Below are 25,549 nucleotides of genomic sequence, written 5' to 3'. Positions count from 1 at the left end.
TCTCTCTCCCTCTCTCACTAAAAAAAAAAAAGATGGTTTGAGGGCTACAAAGATGCTGTTTCAATAACCTCGCTCCCACCTGACCACTGCCAGCCCACACAATCACAGTCCTTCTGAGTAACCTTTGATGGGTCAGATGCCTCTACTCTGCAGGTTCTCAAGTGGTTCCAAGGGAATTCGTTAGAAATGCAAATTCTCAGGCTTCACCTGGGGCCTCCCAGTTTAGACTGGGGGAGGCCCAGCACTTGCCTTAGGCCATGCCCTCCAAGACTCTGATGCCCTGCAGAGTTTGGGAGCTGTGGCTTTCCTCCCTGAGGGCCATGCCTGCTGTGGTCGTTCCCACCTCTAGTCCCAGGGCCTGGCATCGGGTGGGCATGCAATCCAGGCTGAGGGCTGTTCACGCTAAGTCAGCGGTAGAGCACTTTAGCAGGAGTGAGACCCTGGGTTCAATCCTCAGCACCGCAAGAAATAAAAGTTTTGCGAATGATTAATAACAAAGGTGATGACACGGAGAGCAAGGAGCCACGATGGAAGACCTCCTGGAGGCGAAGCTGTCAGCTTTCTGGCAGAATGGGCGCCTTTAAGCAGCCACCCGTGTCCTTTTACAGACAGTAAAGAGAGGCCAGGCGCCTTATCCAGGGTCCTGGCGGGGACTCCCGCGCGTGACCGCGCCGCTGCGCAGGGCCCTCCTCCGAGCCGCGGGAGACCGGGGGCGCGCGCGGCCGTGGCGAAAGTGCGGCTGCGGAAGCGCGGCGAGGCCGCCGGAGGAGGAAGCGCGGCGGGGCGGCGGCGGCGGCGGGACCTGCGGGGCGGCCGGGGCCATGGGTCGCCTGCACTGCACGCAGGACGCGGTGCCCGAGGCCGTGGGCGGCGACATGCAGCAGCTGAACCAGCTGGGCGCGCAGGTGGGCGCCGCGGGGCGGCGGGGGCGCGGGGCCGGCTGCGGCCAGCTCGGGGCCTTTCAGGGCTGAGCCGAGGGATCTCGGGGCTGCGGGGCGCAGAGGTGCGGCGGGAGACTTCTCGGGCGTCCTGCGACCCCGGGAGTGTGGGGTCCTCGGAGGACGACACAGCGCAGGCGCTGATGAGCTGTCCCTCGGGGAACCGAGGGAGGTCAGGGAGCGCGGGACTACAGCACGCGTTGGGGACGAGGGGCCTGAGCAGCTGGAGGCCCCGGTCTCCAAAATGTCCAAGGCGAGGCCGAGGTGGAGGCCCCGGTCCTGGAGGTGGAACCGGAAAAGCCTTCTTCTCCCTCTTCTGCAGCTGCCAGCAAAGTCTGGACGCCCTGGTGGCATCTGTTCCCCTGCTTATTAGGATGCCCCTTTCAAACCGCCCAGGCAGCCGAGTTAAAGAGGATAAAATGACATTTCTCACCACTCAGTCTCCGACTGGGTTATAGCTTCCCAGGATGTGGGGCCCTTGTCTTTCCTCTCCTTTCCTTTCCAGGGCTTCCTAACACCCCCTTTGGTGGATCAAAATGGCACTTCCTCTGTTTTCATGGTGACCTGGATTGTAAAGCCAAGCATGGTCTAAGCCTGCATTGTCCAGCAATAGTTCAGTGGTAGGACACTTGCCCAGCCTGTGCAAGGCCTCTAGCTTCAGTCCCCAGCACCACAAAGGAAAAAGAAAGAAAGAAATTGTAAACCACAGATCTAATACTATGTTTTCTAGTGGCCACATATATTTATTAGTGTTATTAATACTGGGGATTGAACCAGGGTCAGGGGTTACCAGGGACCCACATCCACAGTCTGCTAAATTGCTCAGGCTGGCCTCCAATTTAATCCTCCTGCCTCAGTCTCCCAAATGACTGGGATTACAAGAATGCCTCACCACAAACCAGGAAAACAAACAAACCCACCCACCCTATTTTTAGATTGGTTATGAGAATAAATTCAGAAAATTATCAAGGAAAAAAGGTGTGGAGTATGGTAGCACACACCTGTAATCCCAATGATTTGGGAGGCTGAGGCAGAATACCAAATTCAGGGGCAGCCCCAGTAATTTGTCAAGGTCCAACAAAGCAGTTTAGGGAGACCCTGTCTCAAAATTTAAAAAAGTAAATGAATAAATAAAGGGAAAAAAATGGTCCACAGTCACTTTATGTAGGTAGAAATGAAAGCAGTACACACAAAAAATTTGAGCAGTATACAAAGGTATAAGTAAAATGTGTATTTTTCTCATGCCCAGAAATAGTCATTTTAATAAGTTTCTGGTGGGTTTTTTGTTTGGTTCGTTGGTTTTGGCACTTGATAGAGACTGGCCTCCACGGTGCTATCCTCCTGTCTCAGCTTCTCAAATCACTGAAATTACAGTGTGCCTGGCTTAATGATATGGTGTTTGGGGTTTTTTGTTTGTTTGGTGCTGGGAATTGAACTCAGGGGCACTCCAGCCCTATTTTGTATTTTATTTAGAGACAGTCTCACTGAGTTGCCTAGCATCTCCCTTTTGCTGAGGCTGGCTTTGAATTTGTGATCCTCCTACCTCAGATGGGATTGCAGGCCTGCTCCCAGAGCCCAGCTAATGATACAATGTTTTTATTTGAAGCAGTTCTTTTACCATGCACAGGTGAGATCTTAATCAGAAAATAAGGAATACACCTTCCAGAGACAATGCAGGCCACTCCAGAGGGAGAGACAGCCCCCAGTGCTTTTTATTTTTTGAGACAGAGACTAACTAAATTGCTGAGGCTGGCCTCTAACTAGTAATCCTTTTGCCTCAACCTCCTGAGTCACTGAGATTACCACTCTACCTGGCTCTTTATTTATTTATTTAGTTAGTTAGTTGAGGTGAGGCTTTCCTTATGTTGTTCACACTGGCCCCAGGGAGCCTGGTCTGAATTAATTAAATTGTCTTAAGGTTTTTCTCTGAGTATTAATAATATTGGTTTTGTTTGTTTTTTGTGGTGCTGGGGATTGAACCCAGGGCCTTGTGCATGTGAGTCAAGCACTCTACCAGCTGAGCTATATCCCCAGTCCATGGTTGGGTTTTTTGTTTTTTTTTTGTTTTGTTTTTTTTTTTGATACCGGGGATTGAACTTGGGGCACTCGACCACTGAGCCACATCCCAGCCCTATTTTTTATTTTATTTATAGACAGGGTCTCACTGAGTTGCTCAGTGCCTCGCCTTTGCTGAGTCTGGCTTAGAACTCATGATCCTCCTGCCTCACAGGCATGCATGCTCCTCCTCACCGGATTGGATTTTGTTTTGTTTTTGTACTGGGGATTGAACCAGGGCTGCTAAACCACTGAGTCACATCCTCAGCCATTTTTATTTTTTATTTTCAGATAGGCCTTGCTAAGTTGCTGAGGCTGGCTTTGAGCTTGTGATCCTCCTTTATGGTCCTCCCAAGTTGTTGGGATCACTGGTGTGTGTCACTGTGCCCAGCTGAACAGTGCTTTGAAGGAGGAGACAGCTTTGTGTTAGCATGTCTGGAACATATCTGAAGCATATGTTCCTTGAAGTGAGATATGATCACTTAAAAATTAGTTACTGCTGGGGCTGGGGTTGTGGCTCAGTGGTAGAATGATTGCCTTGCATGCATAAGACACTAGTTCAATCCTCAGCACCAAATAAAAATAAAATAAAGGTATTGTGTCTACTTACAACTAAAGAAAAAAAAGACAGTTATGGCAAGGCATGGTGGTGCATACCTGTAATCCCGATGCTCCTGAGGTTGAGGCAGGAGGATTGCAAGTTTGAGACCATCCTTAGCAATTAAGGGAGGCCCAAAGCAGCTTAGTAAGACCCTGTCTTTTTTTTTTTTTGGTTTTACTTTTTAAATACATGACAGCAGAATGCATCAGAATTCCTATATTACACATATAGAACAGTAAGACCCTGACTTAAAATAAAAAAATAAAAATGGCTGGGGATGTGGCTCTGTAGTTACGTGCTCCCCCATTCAGTCACCAGTATCAAAAGAAAAAAAAAAGAAAAAGAAAAAGATACATACTGTAAAATGGCTCTCTAGAAAATTCGCCCCAGTGTGTCTTCTCAACAGTGTGGGGACCTGTCTCCTTCCTTGTCCTTTTGCCCACACCGGTGTCCTCCTCAAAGTTTTGTGTTTGCATATCTGATAAATGAGAAATGGTTATCTCCTTGTTTTGCATTTCTCGGTCTAGAATGAACTTTCTCTTTTCCCTGTTTACTGGCCCTGGATACTAGTTAAGATTTTGATATGCATGGATAGTCCTGGGTGGAACATTCCAGGGAGAGGCAACTATGCAAGAAATCCTTACTGTGCACTTTGCAATATTTACAGTGTTGTGACTAGGCAAAACTATACAAGGAACTTTCTTGCTGCTAAGTTTCTGTTCCTCATTGAGGTTGCAAATTCTAGGTGTCCCAGGCCAGCTTCTAAGAGGGAGCCTGAGAAGTTGAGAATCAGAGAAGGTCCCTTTTTCTTTTGTCCACACCAGCCCCCCCCCTTGCAGTACTGGGAATTCCACCTGCTACCTAGGCAAACTCTCCACCATTCAGCTCCATCCTGAGCCCTTTTTACAATTTTATTTTCAGACAGGGGCTGAGTTGCTGAGGCTGGCCTCAAACTTGGAATCCTCCTGCCTTAGCCTCCCTAGTAGCTGGGATTATAGGCATGTGCCACCCCACTCAGCCTGATTGAAACCAGGGGTGATTAACCACTGAGCCACATCCACAGAACTTTCTATTTTTTATTTTGAGACAGGGTCTTGCTAAACTGCTGAGCTTGGCCTCAAACTGACAATTCTCAATTCTCTTCCACATCACTGGGATTACAGATATGTGCCACCATGCCCAGCTGTTTTGCCCATTTTTGATTTAGGTTATTTGTTTTCTTGCTATGGAGTTGTTTGAGTTCCTTATGATTTCTGGTTTGGGGTTTTGTTGTTGTTGTTGTTTGGTACCAGGGATTGAGCCCAGGGGTGCTCAACCAGTGAGCCACATCTCTCCAGCCCTTTTTATGTTTTGAGACAGGGTTTCATTAAGTTTCTGAGGCCTTACTAAGTTGCAGAGACTGTCTTGGAACTTGTGATCCTCCTGCCTCAGCTTCTAGAGCACAGGGATTATGTGTGAGCACCTCTGTGCCTGGCTGGATTCTGATTATTAACCCCTTATCAGATGATTTGTTTGCAGGTATTTTCTCCTATTCTCTAGGTTGTCTTGCTTCATCCTGTGGTTTCCTCTTATAGATCCCTTTCTTTCTGGGGGATCATGATATCTTGGTAGGGTTTTGAAAGATAAGGAAGATTTGGGAAAGCAGAACTAGGGATGGAAGTCTGAGCAGGCAACACAGCAGATTAGCAGGAAGCTCCTCTTGGGACCACACTGGAGGATGAGACCCAATGGGGAAAGTAGGATTTAGCCTCAGTCAGTATCGGGCTGGGTCTAGAAGTGGAAGAGTGCTTGGCATTCTAATTAGCTGACCCAATTTTCAGAAAGCTCTGAGTGACATAGGATATTCAGCCAAAGAGCTGACAGTTCCACTTTTTTTTTTTTTTTTAATTAAGATTTTGTTTTTTTTTGGTAACTACATCCCCAGCCCTTTTTGGTTTTTATTTTTTAGTACTATTATTATTTTTAAGATGTTGATGGTTCTTTATTTTATTCATTTATTTATATGTGGTGCTGAGAATCAAACCCAGTGCCTCACACGTGCTAGGCGAGCGCTCTACCACTGAGCCCCAGCCCCAGCCCCCTTGTTTTTTATTTTGAGACAGAGTTTCACTTTTTGCTTAGGGCCTTGCTGAATTGCTAAGGCTGGCCTTGAATTTGCAATCCTCCTGACTCTGGAGCTGCTGGGATTCATATGCCACCATGTCCTGCCAGTTTTACATATTTGCAGGAAAAAAATATTAAAGAAATAAAGGAGGGCTGGGGATGTGGCTCAAGCGGTAGCGCGCTCGCCTGGCATGCGTGTGGCCCGGGTTCGATCCTCAGCACCACATACAAACAAAGATGTTGTGTCCGCCGATAATTAAAAAATATTAAAAATTCTCTCTCTCTCCCTCTCTCTTTAAAAAAATAAATAAATAAATAAATAAAGGAGTTGGACATGGGGGCTCACACCTGTAATCCCTGCAGTTTGTAATCCCTGCAGCTTGGAACACTGAGGCAGGAGGATCAAGAGTTCCATGCCAACACTCAGCAACTTAGCAAGAACCTGTCTCAAAAATAAAATGTTTGCTGGGCAAGGTGGCGCACACCTGTAATCCCAGCACTCTCGAGGCTGAGATGGGAGGATCACGAGTTCAAAGCCAGCCTCAGCAATGGCAAAGTGCTAAGCAACTCAATGAGACCCTGTCTCTAAATAAAATACAAAATAGGGCTGAGGGTGTGGGTCAGTGGTTGAGTGCCCCCGAGTTCAATCCCTGGTATCCCAAAAAATTTAAAAAAATAAAACAGTAAAAGCTCAGGTATAGGTTTGGGGATATAGCTCAGTTGGTAGAGTGCTTGCCTTGTATGCATAAAGCCTCTCAGGGCTGGAGTCCTGCTCTTGTGACCTCATTTAACCTCCATCACCTCATAGTCCCCAATTCCCCCCCCAAAAAAAAAAAATCACACTGGGCATTAGGGCTTCAACATAAGAATTTGTGGGAAACACAAGTGTTCACCTTAACCAAATAGCACTAGAAAAAAAGATTTGCAAGCACAAAACAGCAAGAGACTATTCCAAAACAGCATTATAATAAAGTGTTAGAATTCACTGTTGTTCATTTCTGTATTGGGAGTTGAACCCAGGGGTGCTCTACCACTGAGCCACATCCCCACTCCTTTTTATTTATTTTGAGACAGGGTCTCGCTAAGTTGCTTAAGGCCTCATCAAGTTGCTGAGGCCAGTCCCGAACTTGTGACCCTCCTGCCTCAGCGTCCCGAGTTGCTGGGATTACTGGTACGTGACACTGTACCTGGGAAAATTTACTATTTTGTTATATAAATAAGAAGGTGTTTATTGTGAGCAGTAGTGCTAGGGGTACCCAGAAAATATGGATAGGCAAACAGAAAGTAAAAATTATCCTGTTGGGCACAGTGGCGCATATCTGTAATTCCAGTTGCTCAGTAGGCAGGAGGATGACAAGTTTGAGGCCAACCTTGGCAAGCCTGACCCCAAGTAAAAATTTTTCAAAGGCAACAGCAACTTGGAGAGATGCCTTGGCCAAAGTGCCCCAAACCATGCCTGGTTGCAAAGTGTCTCAGAAGTAGAACACTCCTGGGATCAACCCCCAAATCAGCAAAGATATAGTGTGGAGTAGACCGGAAGAGAGGGAAGCAAAGCAGGGCTGGGCACGTGGCTAAGTCCCATAGCCCCAGCTACGTAGAAGGCTGAGGCAGGAGGATGGCAAGTTCAAGGCCAGCCTCAGCAACTAGCTAGACCCTGTCTCAAAATAAAAAAATATAAATGGCCTGAGATGCAGTTTAGCGGTAAAGTGCCCCAGTACAAAAAAAAAAAAAAAGAATAGAATATCCAGAGCTGGGTTTACAGGTGTGCAGTAGTGGATACCAGCTCTGGATTCATTCAATTCTCAGCATTGCAAAAAATTAAAAGAAGTATCTTACCACACATAAATGCATTCTCCCCATGGCCCTGGCCATGCTGAAAGTTGAACCCAGGCCTCTACACGTTAGGCAAGTTTGTCACCCTGAACTGTGTTCCCAACTCTTAAGTAACTGCTCTTACTGTTCTGGTGATTTCCCCTTTCAGATCTTTTCTCACTGTGTGTTTGTGTATTTGAACCCCAGAGATCTATGTGTGTCCCTGCACGGGTGCATGCACACAGTTTAGCTCTCTATGTCTCTATGTCTCCTGACTATCTCAATAAAACATCTGTGCTTTACCAACAATATGGTGGTGCACTGGGTTCAAGTCTCAGCACCACATATAAATAAAGGTCCATTAACAACTAAAAAGTATTTTGAAAATATATATAGTGGTGCAGATACCTGGATGCTGGTGGTGAGTATTTTGATTGTTTGTAACTTTAAGATGATCAAAGCAGGACTGGGGATATAGCTCAGTTGGTAGAGTGCTTGCCTCAAATGTACAAGGCCCTGGGTTCAATCCCCAGCACCACACACAAAAAAAATAATAAAAAATAATCAAATCAGGTCTTTGGCCAGGTGCGGTAGTGCACACCTGTAATCCCAGCGGCTTTTCTGCTGCTGGTCCTTTCCCTGAAGGGGTTGGATGGGATGTGGCACACTGACCCATAGTAAAGATGGCACTGATGTTCTGTGTTGTTCTCTTTACAGCAGTTCTCAGCCCTGACAGAAGTAATTTTCCACTTCCTAATCGAGCCCAAAGAGGTAAGTATTTTGTGATAAGGACAGTTGCGAAGCACAGGTCAGTGGGTCTGAGGAACTTCGAAAGTGAACTCCTGGTCCCTCTTTTCAGGTGGAAAGGTTTCTGGCTCAACTGTCTGAATTTGCCACCACCAATCAGATCAGTCTGGGCCCTCTCAGAAGCATCGTGAAAAGCCTCCTCCTGGTTCCCAATGGTGAGTAGCTCCATTGGCAGTTGTGGCTGGAGATGTTACCCAACATGCTTTTTTGAGGGGTGGGGGTACCAGGAATTGAACTCAGGGGCACTTGACCACTGAGCCACATCCTCAGCCCTATTTTGTATTTTATTTAGAGAGAGGGTCTCACTGAGTTGCTTGGAACCTCACCTTTGCTGAGGCTGGCTTAGAACTCATGATCCTCCTATCTCAGTCTCCCTAGCCCTGTGATTACAGACCTGTGCCACCACCTCGCCCAGCACCTGAGCATTCTTGAGTCCAGAGAGTCATCCAAGTATGCTCACGATCCTCCTGTCTCAGCGTCTCAGCTCCTGGGATTAGAGGTGTACACCACCATACCTGGACCTTTTTATTTTTAATTTTTAAATTTTTTTAAAAACATTTTAAAATATTTATTTATTTTTTTTTTTTGGCGGACACAACATCTTTGTTTGTATGTGGTGCTGAGGATCGAACCCGGGCCACACGCATGCCAGGCGAGCACGCTATCGCTTGAGCTATATCTCCAGCCCTAATTTTTAAATTTTTAATAATTTTTTTTTTGTGTGTGTGTGTGTGGTGCTGAGGATCAAACCCAGGGCCTTATGCCTACAAGGTAAGCACTCTACCAACTGAGCTATATCCCCAGCCCTTTTTTTTTTTTTAATTTTGAAGTGGGTTTCTCTAAATTACCCAGGCTGGTCTTGAGCTTGTGATTGTCCTGCCTCAGCCTCCCAAATTACTGGGATTATAGGCTTGTGCCAGCTTGCTCAAGTATACTACAGATGTTTTGAGGAACAGAGTTTGCCTAGAACAATCAGTAAATGTTCCCAGTGGAAGGGAGGAGGTCAGGAACAGGAACGTTCAGCTGTAGGGATGTTCATTGTAGTACTGTTTATGGTGGAGCAAAATTAGAAACTATCAGATTGCCTGGCAGCCAGGGATTGTTTTAACAAGCCGTAGTCATTCTTTTTTTTTTTTTTTTTTTTTTTTTTTTTTTAATATTTATTTATTTATTTTTCGGTGGACACAACATCTTTGTATGTGGTGCTGAGGATCGAACCCGGGCCGCACGCATGCCAGGCGAGCGCGCTACCGCTTGAGCCACATCCCTAGCCCCCGTAGTCATTCTTTATAGGGAAACATGGTGGTCAAAAACATATACTTCTGGGCTGGGGCTAGGGCTGGGGCTGGGACTGGGACTGGGCTCAGTGTAGAGCGCTTACCTAGTGTGTGTGAGGCACTGGGTCGGATTCTAAGCACCACATAAAAATAAATAAAATAAAGGTATTGGTTCATCTACAACTAATTGTATACTTCTGCCAGGCACGGGGGCACATGCCTGTAATCCCAGTGGTTTGGAGGCTGAAACAGGAGGATTGCAAATTTGAAGCCAAAAGTCTCAGCAAGAAGTGAGGAGCTAAGCAACTCAGTGAGACCCTGTCTCTAAATAAAATACAAAAGGGGGCTGGGGATCTGGCTCAGTGGTCAAGTGTCCCTGAGTTCAATCCCTGCTATCAAAAAAAAAAAAAGGTATACTTCTGCCAGGCACGGTGGCCCACGCCTGTAGTTCAGCAGCCTAGGAGGCTGAGGCAGGAGAGTCCAAAGTTCAAAGCCAGCCTCAGCAATTTAGCAAGGTCCTAAGCAACTTAGTGAGATCCTGTCTCAAAATAAAAAATAAGGGCTGGGGATGTGGCTCAGTTGGTAAGTGCCCTAGTTCAGTCCCTGCTACAAAAAAAAAAAAAAAAAAAAAAAAAAATATATATATATATATATACACACACACACCACACACACTTCTGAGTCAGCCAGGTGCCTGATCTCTCCACACCCCTAGAAGTGGCCCTCCAGAACAGTGATCTTCCCTCCAACTAAGCAATTTTTTTTTTAAAGAGAGGGAACATGTACAGATTGAGACCATGTAAATAAAATACTTAGCCCTAATAAAAGGTGGGGTTTTTTTCTATTATTCACTAATTTAAAAGATGCTATTGAGGAAAATGTAATAATATGGAAAACTTTCACAATATATGATTTGTTTTTTCCCTGGTACTGGGAATTGAACCCAAAAGCACTTAACCATGAAGCCACATCCCAGCCCTTTCTATTTTTATCTTGAAACACCGTCTTACTAAGTTACTTAGGGCCTCACTAAATTGCCAAGGCTGGCCTCAAACTTGCAATCCTCCTGCCTCGGTATCAGGAGTCACTGGGATTTCAGGAATGTACCACCATGCCTGGTTTTATTTCCTATTTTGATAGAGCATCTTGTTAAGTTGAAGGTGCTGGACTCAAATTTGTGATCCTCCTGCCGTGGCCTTGGCACACACCTTGCTGGTGTGTGCTAGGAGTACAGGCACACACCAGCAAGTCTGGCCACTGATCATAAAAATAACAGTTTAAGAACGGAAGGTGTATGTAGCTCAGCGGTAGAGTGTGTGCTTAGCATATTTGATTTGAGACACTGGGTTGGATTCCTCAGCATGGGGGCAAAAAACAAAGTTAGCTGTGGCCATATCTAGAAGGTAGGATTCCAAGTTGGTCTAATTGTTTGGTTTTTGGCTATGTATTGTCTACCAGGTTGCTACTGTTAATATGGAAAATTAACTAATAGTTTATTTAAAGACAGATGTGAGGGCTGGGGATGGAGCTTGGTGGTAGAGCACTTACTGGCCTACCATGCACAGGGGTCCTGGTTTCAGTACTGCAAAGGGGGGGAGGGAAGAAGGGGGAGAGAGAGGAGGAAAGAAGGGGAGGGTGTGGAGGGAAGAAGGGGGAGAGAGAAGGGTAACTTTGAGCCTAGTTTTGAAGAGTGAGTAATTTTGGCCAGGCTGAGAGGAATTAGGCCAGCATCCTGAGCCAAACACTGGTGCACACCTGCAACCCCAGCTACTCAGGAGGTGAGGCAGAAGGATTCCAAGTTCAAGGCCAGCCTGGGCAACTTAGTGAGACCCTGTCTCTAATAAATTTTATTTTTAAAAAGGACTGGGAAAGTAGCTTAGTGGTAGAACATCCCTGGGTTCAATCCCCAGGACCAAAAAAAAAAAAAAAGGGAGAAGAAACTGGGGGCTTAATTTGTTTGTCCCTGTGGTGGTACCTTCCCTTCCCTTCCCCCCACTTTTTTCCCTGTACCAGGGATTGAACCCAGGGGTGCTTAACCATGAACCAAGACCCTTTTGAGACAGGGTCTTGCTAAGTCATCTAGGGCTTCACTAAGTTGCTGAGGCTGGCCTTGAACTTGTGATCCTCCTGCCTCAGTCTCCCGAGTCACTGGGGTGACAGGCGTGCACTACTGCACCAAACTGAAAATCCCTTCTTTGCTTTGTATTATGCTCCTTAGATTCTGTGGGGTGAAACCAGAACAGTCTAGAGGTTTCCAATTGCAAAATTTTCTGATCTATTTCTGTGATTCTTGCGTTTTTTTGTCCTCTTGGTTGAATGAGAAATTGAAGTTTCTTTTAATACAGGAACACGTTTTTATTACAAACTTTTTAAATAATGCAGAGCTATGGAGGAGTCAAAAGTGAAAATCCCAGGCTGGGGAGGTTCTCAGTGGTTGAGCACTAACAGAGCACCTTGTTCGAGGCCCTGGGTTCAACCCCCTGTACCTAAAAAAAAATTAAAAAAAAATAAATGTTTTTAGTTGTAGATAGAGCTTTATTTTACTTATTTTTACGTGGGTCTGAGGTTCAAACTTAGTGCCTCACATGGGCCAGGCAAACACTCTACCATTGAGCCCCAGCCCCCGCCCCTAAAAAACATTTTAAAGTAGGATGAGCGTAAATGAGGGGTGTATGTGTGTGTGTCGCTGAAGATCAAACCCAGGCCTTTGCCCATGCTGAACAGGTGCCCGGCACTGAGCCCTGAGCTGCACTCTCAGACCTCAAGCCTTTATTGGTTGACTGACCAACCAGCTTTCGGCCCTGTGTCTCACTGTCAGACTGACATCAAGTTTCCATCACCTGCTGATGGGGACCTGTACTTGCCTCTTGACTGGTCCAGAGCTTTGCCAGTTCTGGGTGGAGCGCTCTCGGGTTTGATCTGCTGAACCTCTGAGTCCACTGTCAGCTTCTCTTCCTTTTACACTCTGTCCTGCGGGGCCTTCCTGCCTGATCATCTGTTTCTTCTAGAACATCTCTGAAGCATCTGAGATTGCAGCTTGGCCCCTTCTTCTGCCTTGTCCTCTGATGTCTGTCTTTCCAGTCCCAAAGGCGCCATCCCAGGACAAGTTCTCAGCCTTGGGGCTTAGGTAGGGCATTAAGGGTCCCAGGATGGTTCCTGTTGCTGCTCCCAGCTCCTTACCATCTGTAATGGAGTCTTTAGTTTGGCACCCAAGACCTTTTACCGTTTAATCCACAAAGTAAGAGCCTTTGGGTCCCATCCCCTTCTCTTCCGGAACCCTGGTTGTGCTTACCTGGTGAGATGCCATTGCAACAGTGCCGCTTGTCACAGCTGAGGGGCCCTCACAGGGACTCTCCCACAGTGGGCATGTCATGTCCACCAATACAAGGCTTCAGTGGCCACACAGAGCCAGGACTTCCTTGTTCCCCAGCCCTAGCCTTGAAACCTTGGAGACCCACACACACTGCCACGTCTCAGCCTCCGAAAAGTCCTGTAGGGAAGAAGCTGCTGAACCAGTGTCTGTTCACTGGGAACTGTGCAGCCCTCCTTTTTGGGAGATGGGGACAGAAGGGATCTCAAGTAAAAGCTTTGAAAAGTGCTTTTTTTTTTTGTTAAGAGACAGGGTCCCACTTAAGTTGCCTAGGCTGGTTTCAAACTCCTGGGCTCAAGTGATCCTCCTGCCTCAGCCTCCTGAGTTACTAGAATTATAGGTGTGCACCACCCACACCTGGCAAGTATGTAATTCATAAGAGGACCCCACTTTCACAGCTGTCCACCCCTGGCCAAATTGTTTCATCTGCACCCACCCCTTTTTTATTGCTCTCCAAACTGAGTTATTTTAAAGTAAATGTCAGTTGTACCATTTTACTGCTAAGTACTATCTCTAAAAGATAACCACAATGTCATTATCATCTGAAAGGAAACTATGCAATCAGTGCTCAGATGTCCCCATTGTCTAGTGCAGTGAGTGTGTGGGTGGTTGGTTGCTCCCATCTGGATCCACATAAGGGCTCCACCTTGCATTTGGTTGCTGGGTGGCCTTCCAGAAAGTTCTGGCTTACTCCCTGTGGCTGCATAAGACCTTGAGCCAAGTGACTGAATCTGTCTAAGAATCAGTTTCATCAAGGATGAAATGGAGCTTGAGGGCACCTCAAGCTGCTTGCTAGAAAGGTGAGAAAACTAATGAATGTAAAGTGCTGACCAGAATGCACGATGGCTGGCTCTGCTGCTTTAATTATGACTGTCATTATGGTTATGTCATCTTTTAGGACTACAGATAACTTGGCAGTAGAGACTCTATTTAAGCCTGGGTTTTTCTGGTATTTTTGTGTTTTTTAGTACTAGGGATTGAGCTTAGGGGTGCTCTACCACTGAGCTAAGTCCCTAGCCCTGCCTCGCCCCGCATTTTGAGACAGGGTCTCCCTAAGTTTCTCAGGCTGCAATCCTGATTGCATGAGCTGCACATTAGGCTGTCTGAGGAGTTTTCCCCAAGGCCTCCTTAGGTCCAGGGCTGCAGGCCTGCCTTGGCTGGCATTTGCTCAGAACAAAGAATCACCAAAGGAAGAAACTGAAGAAATTGAGATCCTGAGGCCTCCCAGGAGGCAGATGCATGTTTAAGTCTGGCTCCTGCCTCCTGCCTGCGGGAGACCAGAGTCTGCTGCTGGGCCTGGAGCTCAGTGAGCCTTCCTGTCCTCACTGTGGAGGCACGGCCAGGACAGCCTGTCAGGATGACTGGAGCAGGAAGAATTAGGGTTTGGTGCCACTCTGGCCTGAAAGCCACTTGGCTCTGCCACTGACTGGCTGTTGTGGCCTTGCCCAAAAAGTAACTTTTTTTTTCTTAATAAAAATGTACAACCAGGCGCAGTGGCACGTGCCTGTAATCCCAGTGGCTTGGGAGGCTGAGGCAGGAGGATCATGGGTTCAAAGCCAGCCTCAGCAGCAGTGAGGCACTAAGCCACTCAGTGAGACCCTGTCTCTAAATAAAATACAAAACAGGGCTGAGGATGTGGCTCAGTGGTAGAGAGCCCCTGAGTTCAATCCCTGGTAGCCCCCACCCTGAAAAAAATGCCCACAATTTTACCACTTTCACATTAAAACGACAACAACCTACTTCTACATGATTAGACTTTTCTTTAGTGTATTTTTTTTTAGTTGTCAATGAACCTTTATTTATGTATTTTAAAAAATTTTTTGTTGGTGCTTGGTATTGAACCCAGGGCCTTGTGCCTGCTAGGCAAGCACTCTGCCATCTGAGCTATACCCTCGGACCCATTTATTTATTTATCAGATGGACACAAAATTTTTATTTTATTTATTTATTTATGTGGTGCTGAGGATGGAACCTAGTGCCTCACACATGCCAGGCAGCTCTCTGCCACAGAGCCACACACAATCCCAGCCCCCATTAGAGAATTTTTAAACAACAGAAAGGAAGAAAATAAAAGGGGCTGGAGGGAGATTTCAGTGGTAGTGTATTTGCAAAAAAAAAAGATCTGCTCTGGCCATAAACCAGGGAGCTGTCCCTTTGGTGGTCATGAGTGCATCTCATGACTGGGAAGTCTCCCCTCTCAAGAGCCTATGGCTGGGGTTTCCTGGGGTCTTGCGTTTTTATTTCCCCGTGGTTTCCTTGCCCAGTCTGATCTTGGAGATAAAAGATTTCCTCTCTTTGTTTATGTGGTGGATTTTTACCGGCACCACAGCCTTTGGGATTGTTTTCCTGGAGCAGGGTGGGGGTGGGCACTTGGACTCAGGGTGTAGGCTCAGGGCCCTGCCTTAGCCCTGGGTGTCTTTTTATCCTTTATTTAATTATTTTTTGGTGATTGAGAAGTGGATAGTCACAGAACTCTTGTCCGGTTGTGACTCTAGGCTGCCCTCTGAAGTTGAAACCTTGAGAAGCCCAGACTGCTGGCCACATTCTGTCTTCAGGAATTACAGCCAAAAAAGCAACCCCTGGAGGGGTGTTCTAGGGCTTCTGGAGGGAAGCTGAGACAGCCCCCTGCAAGTCACTTGTGAGCTGTAGAGGCCAGATGGCACTGTCTAGTAGAATTGTCTCTTTTATTAGTTATTTTTTAAAAATTTGAGACATTGTATCTAATTAAAACAAATTTTTTAAAAAATTGAGACAAGTGTCTTGCTAAGTTTCCCAGCCTGGACTCAAAGTTGTGATCCTTCTGCCTCAGCCTCCCCAAGTAGCTGGAATTACAGGCATGTGCATCCCATGGAGCTCCAGTAGAACCCAGAGATGCTTTCCCACGGAGCCATCACCCACTCTGGCTATTTCTTATGTTGAGACAGGGTCTCACTAACTTGCTTAGGGCCTCACTGAGTTGCTGAGGCTGGCCTCAGGCTGCCAAATCACTGGCCTCCCATAGAACTTTCTAGGCAAATGGGAATGGCCTATAATCTGCACTGTCCAGTGCAGCGGTCTCTGACCCTGTGTAGCTACTGAGCATTTGAAACAGCACAACAGTAGGCTTTTAAATTTTACTTAATTTTAGTTAAAATGGTAGTGACAGCCAGGCACTGTGGTACACATTTTGTAATCCCAGAGACTCAGCAGAGGCTTAGACAGGAGGATGGCAAGTTTGAGGCCAGCCTCAGCAACTGAGACCCTGTGTTTAAATAAATAAAAATAAATCAATGTAAGTGACCAGAATGACCATAAATATAGGTAGATATTTCAAGTTTTGTCTCCAGTTTCTCCCACCCTCCTTGGAGGGCCGCTCGGTACTTGTACAGTGACCAGCATTGTTTCTGAAGTGTGTCTCCCCTCCCCCTGCTGGGTTGCAATCTTCCTGGTGCATAAGCCTTTTGTCCTCTGCATCCCCGAGGTTATGCCGGTCAAATACTTGTTGCAGCAGATTCATTCTCGCCCTGTCTTCCCTGCCTCCCAGGTGCCTTGAAGAGGAGTCTCACAGCTGAGCAGGTCCGGGCGGATTTCGTAACTCTGGGTAGGTCACGCCCAGGGCTGCTGGGGGAGGGCCTCTGGGCTGTTTATTATGCTGATGAGCCCCCTTTCTCTTGCAGGCCTCAGTGAGGAGAAAGCCACTTACTTTTCTGAAAAGGTATAATTCTCGTCATCAAGGTTAAGATGGGTTGCTTTTATTTCAGTGAAAAGGAAAGAAAGGGGAAGTGCTGATGGGTGGGACCCTCAAGGCCTCATTTCTTTGGGTGCCACACCAACCAGTGACACAGGGCTTCTGATCCGCCTTGTTTAGTACATGTCATGCATGTCACATTTTTTCTTCTCTAATTTGATGGAATATAAAGTTTTTTGTTTGGTCGTGTATTTTTTTGTTTGTTTTTGTTTTTTTGGTACAGGGATTGAACTCGGGGTCACTCAATCCTTGAGCCCCATCCCCAGCCCTATTTTGTATTTATTTGGAGACAGGGTCTCACTGAGTTGCTTAGGGCCTCCCTTTGGCTGAGGCTGGCTCTGAACTCACAGTCCTCCTGCTTCAGCTTCCTGAGCTTCTGGGTTTAATAAATATAGTGTTGGGGTCAACATGGGTTAAGTCTTGGAAGGGAAGAAAACAATCACCTCGGCTTCGCTGCTCCATACCTCTTGTACCCCCCCATTTGTGTGAGTGGGGAGGAGCCCCTGGGTCTGTCTTCTCCCCACTCCCTGTAAATACTGAACTGCTGTTTGGGGTGGCATGGAGAGGGGGTGCGTTTTTCCCATGTTGTGACTCTGGCCTTCTGCTCTCCTCACAGTGGAAACAGAACGCCCCCACCCTTGCTCAGTGGGCCCTGGGGCAGACCCTGATGATTAACCAGCTTATGGACATGGAGTGGAAGTTTGGAGGTAACTGGTCAGAGCCAACTCCAGGATCCCAAGGGTTTGGGAGTCTTAGTCTCAAACACCATGGGGCCAGCAGCTTGCACTCACGTGGCTCCTGCTGACAACCTGTAAAATTGGGGTTTTCTGGGAAATCCTTCATCAGTCACTTCTTCATTTATTTTTCTCTTTTGTATCACAGTGACATCTGGAAGCAGTGAATTAGAAAAAGTGGGCAGTATTTTTTTACAAGTAAGTCTTCTCTTTATCTTTGAAAATGAGAAAAAAGGGCTAAGGTTGTGGCTCAGCCTTAGAGCACTCCCCTCTCATGTGCGAGGTCCTGGGTTCGATCCACTGCACCACATAAAAATAAATAAATAAAGATATTGTGTCCAACTACAACTTAAAAAAAAAGAAAATGGGTAAAAAAAATTTATTGGTTAAAAAAAACTATTAAGCCAGGAAATCCCAGGTATTCCATCCAGGGCAGGAGGATTGCAAATTCAAAGCTAGCCTCAGCAATTTAGTGAGACCTAATCTCAAAGTTAAGGAAAAAATAATAACTGGGGGCTTAGCACAGGGGTGAATTGACCCTGGGTTCTATACCCTATACCAAAAAGAAAAGAAAAGAAAAAGAAGAAACTGGGCTGGGGATATAGCTCAGTTGGTAGAGTGCTTGCCTTTCCTCACATGCACAAGGCCCTGGATTCAGTCCCCAAAGAAACTATGTTGGAGGGCTAGGAGTGTGGCTCAGTGGTAGAGCACTTGCCTAGCATGTGTGAGGCCTTGGGTTCAATGTTAAATGACTGTGTAAATACTTATTCCACTGAATTTAAATCAGAGCAGTGTGATCCAAGGGCATGGTCACTGACTTGCCTACTTCTAGATTCACAGATCCTAGCCCAGTGCAGTGGCACACTCCTGTGATCCCAGCAACTCGGGAGGCTGAGGCAGGAGGATCACAAGTTGAAGGCCAGCCTCAGAAACTTAATGAGACCCTAAGCAACTGAGTAAGACCCTATCTCAAAACAAAAAGGTCTGGCGATGTAGTTCATTTATAAAGTACCCCGGGTTCAATCCCCAGTATCAAAAAAAATTAAACAGATCTTAATTTTATTCCTGAAAGTTTGGTTCTTCCTGTGATCATGGGAAGTGTCAGAGCTCCGATGGGGGGTGATGGGGACCACTTCTGTGCATCCCTGTGATGATGGGCTGGGTCTAGGGAGCAGAGCCCTGGAGTGCTTTGACATTGAATTTGGATTAAAGGGTTTTGGAGACTTTCTTTGCCCAGTTGTCATCCTCTTAATTTACGTTTTTTTTTGTTTTTTTTTTAGTTAAAGTTGGTGGTTAAAAAAGGAAATCAAACTGAAAATGTGTACCTAGGTGAGTCTGGATCCCTGTTGAGCCTTTCCCAGGTTCTCTTCTGTTGCTTAGGCTGGTGAGACCCACCACCAGCATGTCTCCAGGGAGAGAGTCTCCACCAGGCTGTGCAGGAGCCACCCCTGACCTTCCCCCTCAGGAAACCTGGTGCCAGAGCTTTGCTAAGCCACCAGCCTGTTGAAGACCCTGGCCTTGAAGCCCCTTTGTGAACAGGGAACTGTGGGGGCGGGAAGGCTCCAAGCATGATGAAGACCAGAGGCTCTGGCTGAGCCTCCCCACAGGCTTTCCTGACTCTGTGCTGTGGAGTGGTGCCATTTCTCACACTTCCCCATTTTTCTTAGGGAGCCAGGAACCTTCTGTGTTCAGGACTCTGTCCTTTACTGTGACCAGTTTCCCATCTAGAGCTACTCAGATGTGCTAAGCCAAAAGAGAAAACAATCTGTGGTTGAGGATGTGGCTGAATGGTAGAGTGCTGCCTAGCATGCACTGGCCCTGGGATGGTTCCCTGAACTCAGCACACAAAAACAACAACAGAACAAAAACAAAAAAATCCCTGACTGGGCTTCTTGGCCCACACCTGTAATCCCAGCAACCCGGGAGGTTGAGGCAGGAGGATCACAAATTCAAAGCCAGCCTCAGCAGCTTCAACTTAGCGAGGCCCTAAAGAATTTGGGGAGACCCTGTCTTAAAATATAAAAAAAGGCTGGGAATGTGGCTCAGTGGTAAGCGCCCCTGGGTTCAATCCCTGGTACAGGAAAAAAAAACCTCTGGGTTGTGCGGTTCTAGAGTTGGAAACATTTACCTCAAACTGGATTTTTTTTTCTCCCCAGAATTAACCCTGCCCCAGTTCTACAGCTTCCTGCACGAGATGGAGCGAGCCAGGACCAGCATGGAGTGTTTGAGCTGATTTCTGTCTGCCTTCCCTTCCCTGGTGACTGCTTTCAAGGCACCTTCCTCTGGCCCTGGGCTCTCCAGGTGGCCCTGCTGGCTCTTGGGAGTGCAGGTGTACAGAGGCTTCTGAAAAACAATGGGATTAAGTACTTACAGAGCCCAGCCCTGAGAGTCGCCCAGAACAGCACCACCACCCATCTCCAGACAAGTTTTAGATACCAACAGGCTACTGACTACACCTCAGATTTGGGTGGGGGGGAGGCCTCATCTCCCCACCAAAGTTCCACAGTAAAGAAATGGTACCTGGGGGCCAGGGTTGTGGCTCAAGTGATACAGCACTTGCCTAGCACACATGAGGCACTGGGTTTGATCCTCAGCATCACATAAAAATAATATAGATATTGTGTCCACCTAAAACCAAAAAATAAAATATTTTAAAAATTGAAAAAAAGAAACGGTATCTGGGCTAAATAAAGACATAAAAAAAAAAAAAAGAAATGATGCCATAACTAGAAATAAACACTCAACAGCAACTCAAGAGGCTGAGGCAGGAGGATCACAAGTTTAAGGCCAAACTCAGCAACTTAGTAAGACCCTATCTCAAAAAAAATTAAAAGCAGGGGGCTGGGGCTGTGGCTCAGTGGTAGAGCTCTTGCCTAGCATGTGTGAGGCCCTGGGTTCGATTCTGCGCCACATATAAACAAATAAATAAAAGATCCATTGACAACTAAACTATTTTAAAAATAAAATGGGCTAGGGATGTAATTCAGTGGTAAAGCACCCCTGGCACCCCTGGGTTTAATCCCCCATACTTAAAAAAAAAGGCGACATGCTAATTACCCTCCCCCCACCCAAAGCAGAAGCAGATTGCACAGGTGACTGACAGAGAGGGCTCTGTATGTCTTTGTTTATTTGGGATCTAGCTGACCACCTGTGTTGGTTAGATGATAAATAATACAGGTTCTGAAGAAAAGGTCTAAGTCCTATTTTTTTAAAGAATTTTTTTATATACATTTATTTTGTTTATTTTTATATGGTGCTGAGGATCAAACCCAGGGCCTCGCACGTGCTACCTAAGTTGGACTGCTTAGGTTCCTATACTGGCCCTTCTGCCTGAGCACTCTATCTCTGAGCCCCAGCCCTAAATCCAGTTTTCTTTGTGCATGGATTAAAAACTCATCTGCTTTGCAGAGAGCTAAGGCCTTCCCTAGCCAGGCACAGTGGTTTATGCCTATGATCCCAGCCACTCCCGAGGCTGAGGCAGGAGGATGGCACGTTTGAAGGCAGCTTCCACAATGAAGCAAGGCCCTAAGCAGCTTAGTGAGACCTGTCTCAAAAACAAGGGGGCTAGGGCTGGGGCTCAGTGGCCGAGTACTTGCCTAGCATGTGTGAGGCACTGGGTCTGATCCCCAGCATCACATAAAAAAGCTAAACAAAATAAATGTATTGTGTCCATCTACAACTAAAAAATAAAGAAAATAATAAAAAGGGCTAAGGATGTGGCTTGATGGTCAAACACCCCTGGGTTTAATCCCTGGGTGCCTAAAAATGGAGATCCTGAGAACTTGGGGGGACATCAGCACATCCAGTGGTGCCGGTCTCTCAGGACACTGCAGCACTTGCTCTCAGCTGGCCACTGGACAGATTCTGGCCAGCAGCTCTTTGCCCTGCCCAGGTCAGATGGGTCACCACAGTGGCTTCCAGATGACCCCACCTGTCTTCAGCCTCAGCTTCTTCCACAGCCCTGCCCACTTCCTGCTGGTCTTATGCGAGCCCACAAATCCAGCTGCTCAGACTCAGCATGGCGTCCAGGATGAAGCCCAACCCCCAACAGTGTGGCCCTGCCCACCTCTTCCAACACTCCCATCTCCACTGTCCCCTAGCCGGTCCCTGTACTGGATCTCAAGCCATGGGCTCTCTCCTCTTGTCCCCTTGGACCTACAGTGCTTCCACACACTTCAGAGGGTCTCACAGGACCTCTTGGGCCTTCATCCATCTGCTTCAGGGGCCAGGAGTGCAGCTCTGGAGTTGGACTGCTTAGGTTCCGGTACTGGCCCTTCTGCTGATTAACCTTGTGACCTGTGGCAACTCCTTCACCTCAAAACCACAGCTCTACCAGACGCCCTGTGGACACACTTGGAATCTAGATATTTAGAGCTGAGGCAGTAATACAAATTCAGACCAGCCACAGCAACTAAGCAAGACCCTGTCTCAAAAAAAAATAAGCCAGGCACGTTGGCACATGCCTAAAATCCTAGGGACCCAGGAGGCTGAGATAGGAGGATTGCGAGTTCAAAGCCAGCCTCAGCAATTTAGCAAGGGCTTAAGCACCTCAGTGAGACCCTGTCTCTAAATAAAGTACAAAATAGGACTGGGGATGCGACTCAGTGGTCAAGTGCCCCTGAGTTCAATCCTTAGTACCCAAAAATAGTAAGAAGGGCTGGGGATATAGCTCTGTGGTAAAGCACCCCTGGGTTTAATCCCCAGTACAGGTAGGAGGGGACTGTCCTAAAATGGGTGCAGTTCTCACCTGAGTTACCAAGTAGATCACTCTGCACCTCCTCCTGGGAGCTACTCCTTTTCGATTTATTGTAATTTTTTATTTCCAGGGTTCTTTTCCTATGAGTGATTTTGTGTTTGTTTTACGGAAGTACTAGGGACTGAGCCCAGCGTACTCTACCACTGAGCCTCATTGCCCCTCCTTCTTATTTTTTATTTTAATACAGGATCCCACTAAGTTGCTTAGGACCCGGCTAAATTGCTGAGGCTGGCTTTGAACTTGTGATCCTCCTGCCTCAGCCTCCTGAGTCATGGGGATTACTGACATATACCACCATGCCCAGCTCTTTTTTTTTTTTTTTTTGGTACCAGAGATTGAACTCAGGGGCACTTGACCACTGCACCACATCCCCAGCCCTATTTTGTATTTTATTTAGAGACAGGGTCTCAATGAATTCCTTAGCGCCTTGTCATTGCTGAGGCTGGCTTTGAACCCAGGATTCTCCTGGCTCAGCCTCCCAGCTCAGCTCTTTTTATTTTGAGTCCTGAACTCCCTGTGTTGCTGAAGCTGCCCTCCATTTGTGATCCTCCATTTGTGATCCTCCTCCTCAGCCTCTGCAGTTGCTGGTTTACAGGCCTGATCCACTATGCCCAGTGTAGCCTTCAGGCTTCTTGATAAGAAACTTGTTTTTCAGCTTGGTGAACCCTCTGCTGAGCATCTGCAGCTCCACTCCTCCTCCCACCCGCACGTGTTCTTTGTTGAGATGAAATGAGGTTGGGCATAGATCCTCCATGCTAGGACCTCACAAACCTGCCTCGCTTTATAAGAATGAATCTGGGAAGGGCTGGGTTTGTGGCTTGGGGTTGTGGCTCGGTGGCAGAGCGCTTACCTGACACGTGTGAGGCTCTGGGTTAGATCCTCAGCACCACATGTAAATAAATGAAAAAAATAGAAGTATAAAAGTATTATGTTCATCCACATCTAAAAATAAAAATTAAAAAAAGAATAAATCGGGCTGGGGATGTGGCTCAAGCGGTAGCGTGCTCGCCTGGCATGCGTGCAGCCCGGGTTCGATCCTCAGCACCACATACAAACAAAGATGTTGTGTCCGCCGAAAACTACAATGAATAAATACATATTAAAAAAAATTCTCTCTCTCTCTAAAAAAAAAAAAAAAAAAAAAGGAACTCTCTGTACCCTCCTTTCCTTCTCTACAAAATGGGGATAACAACTCAAATGAAAAAAAAAAAAAGAATGAATCTGGGAAAATTGTTCTGATTGTTGGTCAGGGTTTGTTTGTTTGTTTTGTGTGTGTGTACCAGGGATTGAATCCAGGGGCACTTAACCACTGAGCCACATCCCCAGCATATATATATATATATATTATTTTATTTATTTATTTATTTTTGAGACAGGGTATTGCTAAGTTGCTGAGTCTGGCTTTTAACTCATGATCCTCTTGCCTCAGCCTCCCAAGTTGCTGGGATTACAGGCAAGTGGCATTGGGCCCGGCTGTTGGTCAGTTTTAACATAGAGCAGAGATGGAACTGAAGGGTGAGGTGGCCAGGCTGGGTACCCATCTTCCGGAGCCATCTTCCAGGAGCCGGCCAAGCCTTTGCTGCCTGATCCCACAGTCCTTGTTGGAGCTCCTGGGGCCCTGAGGAGGTAAAGATAAACCCTGGACACAGATAACAACAGTCTGTTTTCTATTCAAGTGCTCACTTCCTTTTGGATAGTGAGAGCCATTATGGACTCCTTAAACTCCTCCAGTCCCTTTGGGGTATTGGAATTTTGTCAGGAACATCATGTATTGGAGAAGGAGCACTGACCAGGAGCTGCAGGGGATTTCCTGCTGGGGATTCCAGCAGGATCCTCTGATGCAGGCACTTCATCGTCCTATTGATTCACTTGTTCCTGTCCTAGGCTTTAGTCTTTGGTTACAGTTCATCCTTTTTCTTTTTTGGTGCCAGGGATTGAACCCAGGGGCCCTTGTAACCACAGAGCCACATCCCAGCACTTCAAGCCTCACTAAATTGTTGAGGCTGGCTTTTTTTTTTTTTTTTTTTTTTTTGAGAGAGAGAGAGAGGAGAGAGAGAATTTCAATATTTATTTTTCGGCGGACACAACATCTTTGTTTGTATGTGGTGCTGAGGATCGAACCCAGGCCGCACGCATGCCAGGCAAGCGGGCTACTGCTTGAGCCATATCCCCAGCCCGAGGCTAGCTTTCAACCTGCAGTCCTCCTGCTTCAGCCTCCCAAATTGCTGGGATTACAGGTGTGTGCCACCACACCCGGTCCTTTTCTTTTTGAGTTTTCTGGTTTTTGTTAAGATGATCTAGCCCCAGGGATGCACGCCTGTAATCCCAGCAATTTGGGAAGCCCGGAAGGGAGGATTGCAAGTTTGAGGTCAACCTCAACAAATTAGCTGAGGCTCTGTCTCATATAAAGTCCTGGGGGTGTATCTCAGTAGCAAAGCACCCTTGGGTTCAATCCCCAGAACCAAACCAAACCAAAGATGGTAAGGTTTTTTCCTGGGAAGCTGAGGCTGGAGGATCCAGAGGTCAAGCCCAGCTTGGGAGAAATAGCAAGACCTTGTCTTAAGAGAAAAATAAATAAATAAGTGATCAGACCAAGAGAAGATGAAACAGAAATGCCTGTCTTATTTCCCAGGAGGAAGGACTGTCCCTGCTGAAGTAGGGAGGCCCTGGAGGAGTGTAGTGGGGAGGGAGTGCTCATTATTCAGTTCTGACCTTGTGGTTTCTTCTTATGGTGATATTTTTTTTAAATATTTATTTTTTTAGGTGTAGATGGACACAATACAATGCCTTTATTTTTATGTGGTGCTGAGAATTGAACCCGGGTCCTGCTTGTGCTAGGTGAGCTCTACCCTGAGCCAAATCCCAGCCCCTATAGTGATAATGTTTAAAACAAAAGCCTGGGCCTGGTGGCACATACCTGTACTCCCAGGGGCTCCAGAGGCTGAGACAGGAGGATCAATAGTTCAAAGCCAGCCTCAGCAATTTATGGAAACCCTATCTCAAAATAATAAAGAGCTGGGGATGTGGCTCAGTGGTCAGGTGACCTTGGGTTCAATCCCCGGTACAAAAAAAAAAATCAAGTGTATACTTCAATAAGGTTTTTGGGAGTATTTTTTGTTTATTTGTTTAAATTTTTTTTTTGAGAGAATGTTTAATATTTATTTTTTGGTTTTTGGCGGACACAACATCTTTGTTTGTATGTGGTACTGAGGGTCCAACCCGGGCCGCACGCATGCCAGGCGAGCGCGCTACCGCTTGAGTCACATCCCCAGCCCTGTTTGTTTAAATTTTAACATGGGATTTTGTTTTCAATACTGGGGATTTAACTCAAGGGGACTCTACCATGAGCTACACCCCCAGTCCTTTTTT

General features: G+C 46.6%; 1 protein-coding gene across 3 annotated transcripts; it reads left to right on the top strand.

Annotated features, from left to right (window-relative positions):
• The first annotated feature begins 763 nt into the window (after positions 1-763).
• On the top strand, positions 764-21,136 carry Commd7 (COMM domain containing 7). Of its 3 annotated transcripts, XR_009225800.1 has the most exons (10): positions 764-905; positions 8,227-8,280; positions 8,369-8,471; positions 16,424-16,543; positions 16,620-16,657; positions 17,307-17,397; positions 17,573-17,622; positions 18,257-18,380; positions 18,705-18,753; positions 19,581-19,668. XR_009225800.1 is itself a non-coding variant. In XM_046433808.2 (9 exons), the coding sequence occupies exons 1-9, from the start codon at positions 822-824 to the stop codon at positions 19,655-19,657; spliced, it is 666 nt and encodes a 221-aa protein (XP_046289764.1). In that variant the 5' UTR covers positions 764-821; the 3' UTR covers positions 19,658-21,136. The 3 variants fall into 3 exon arrangements, 2 of the variants coding, with proteins under 2 accessions (XP_046289764.1, XP_046289765.1); XM_046433808.2 differs by lacking the exon at positions 18,257-18,380 and having other exon boundaries at positions 19,581-21,136; XM_046433809.2 differs by lacking the exon at positions 18,257-18,380 and having other exon boundaries at positions 765-905; positions 16,487-16,543; positions 19,581-21,136.
• Positions 21,137-25,549: the final 4,413 nt, after the last annotated feature.

The sequence above is a fragment of the Marmota monax genome, unplaced genomic scaffold (assembly GCF_021218885.2).
Source record: "Marmota monax isolate L192 unplaced genomic scaffold, Marmota_monax_Labrador192_F-V1.1 WCK01_AAM20220418_F8-fsc00014, whole genome shotgun sequence".
Taxonomy (NCBI): Eukaryota; Metazoa; Chordata; class Mammalia; order Rodentia; family Sciuridae; genus Marmota; species Marmota monax.
Note: the sequence above shows the minus strand (reverse complement) of the source record. Positions and strands in the feature narration are given on the sequence as shown.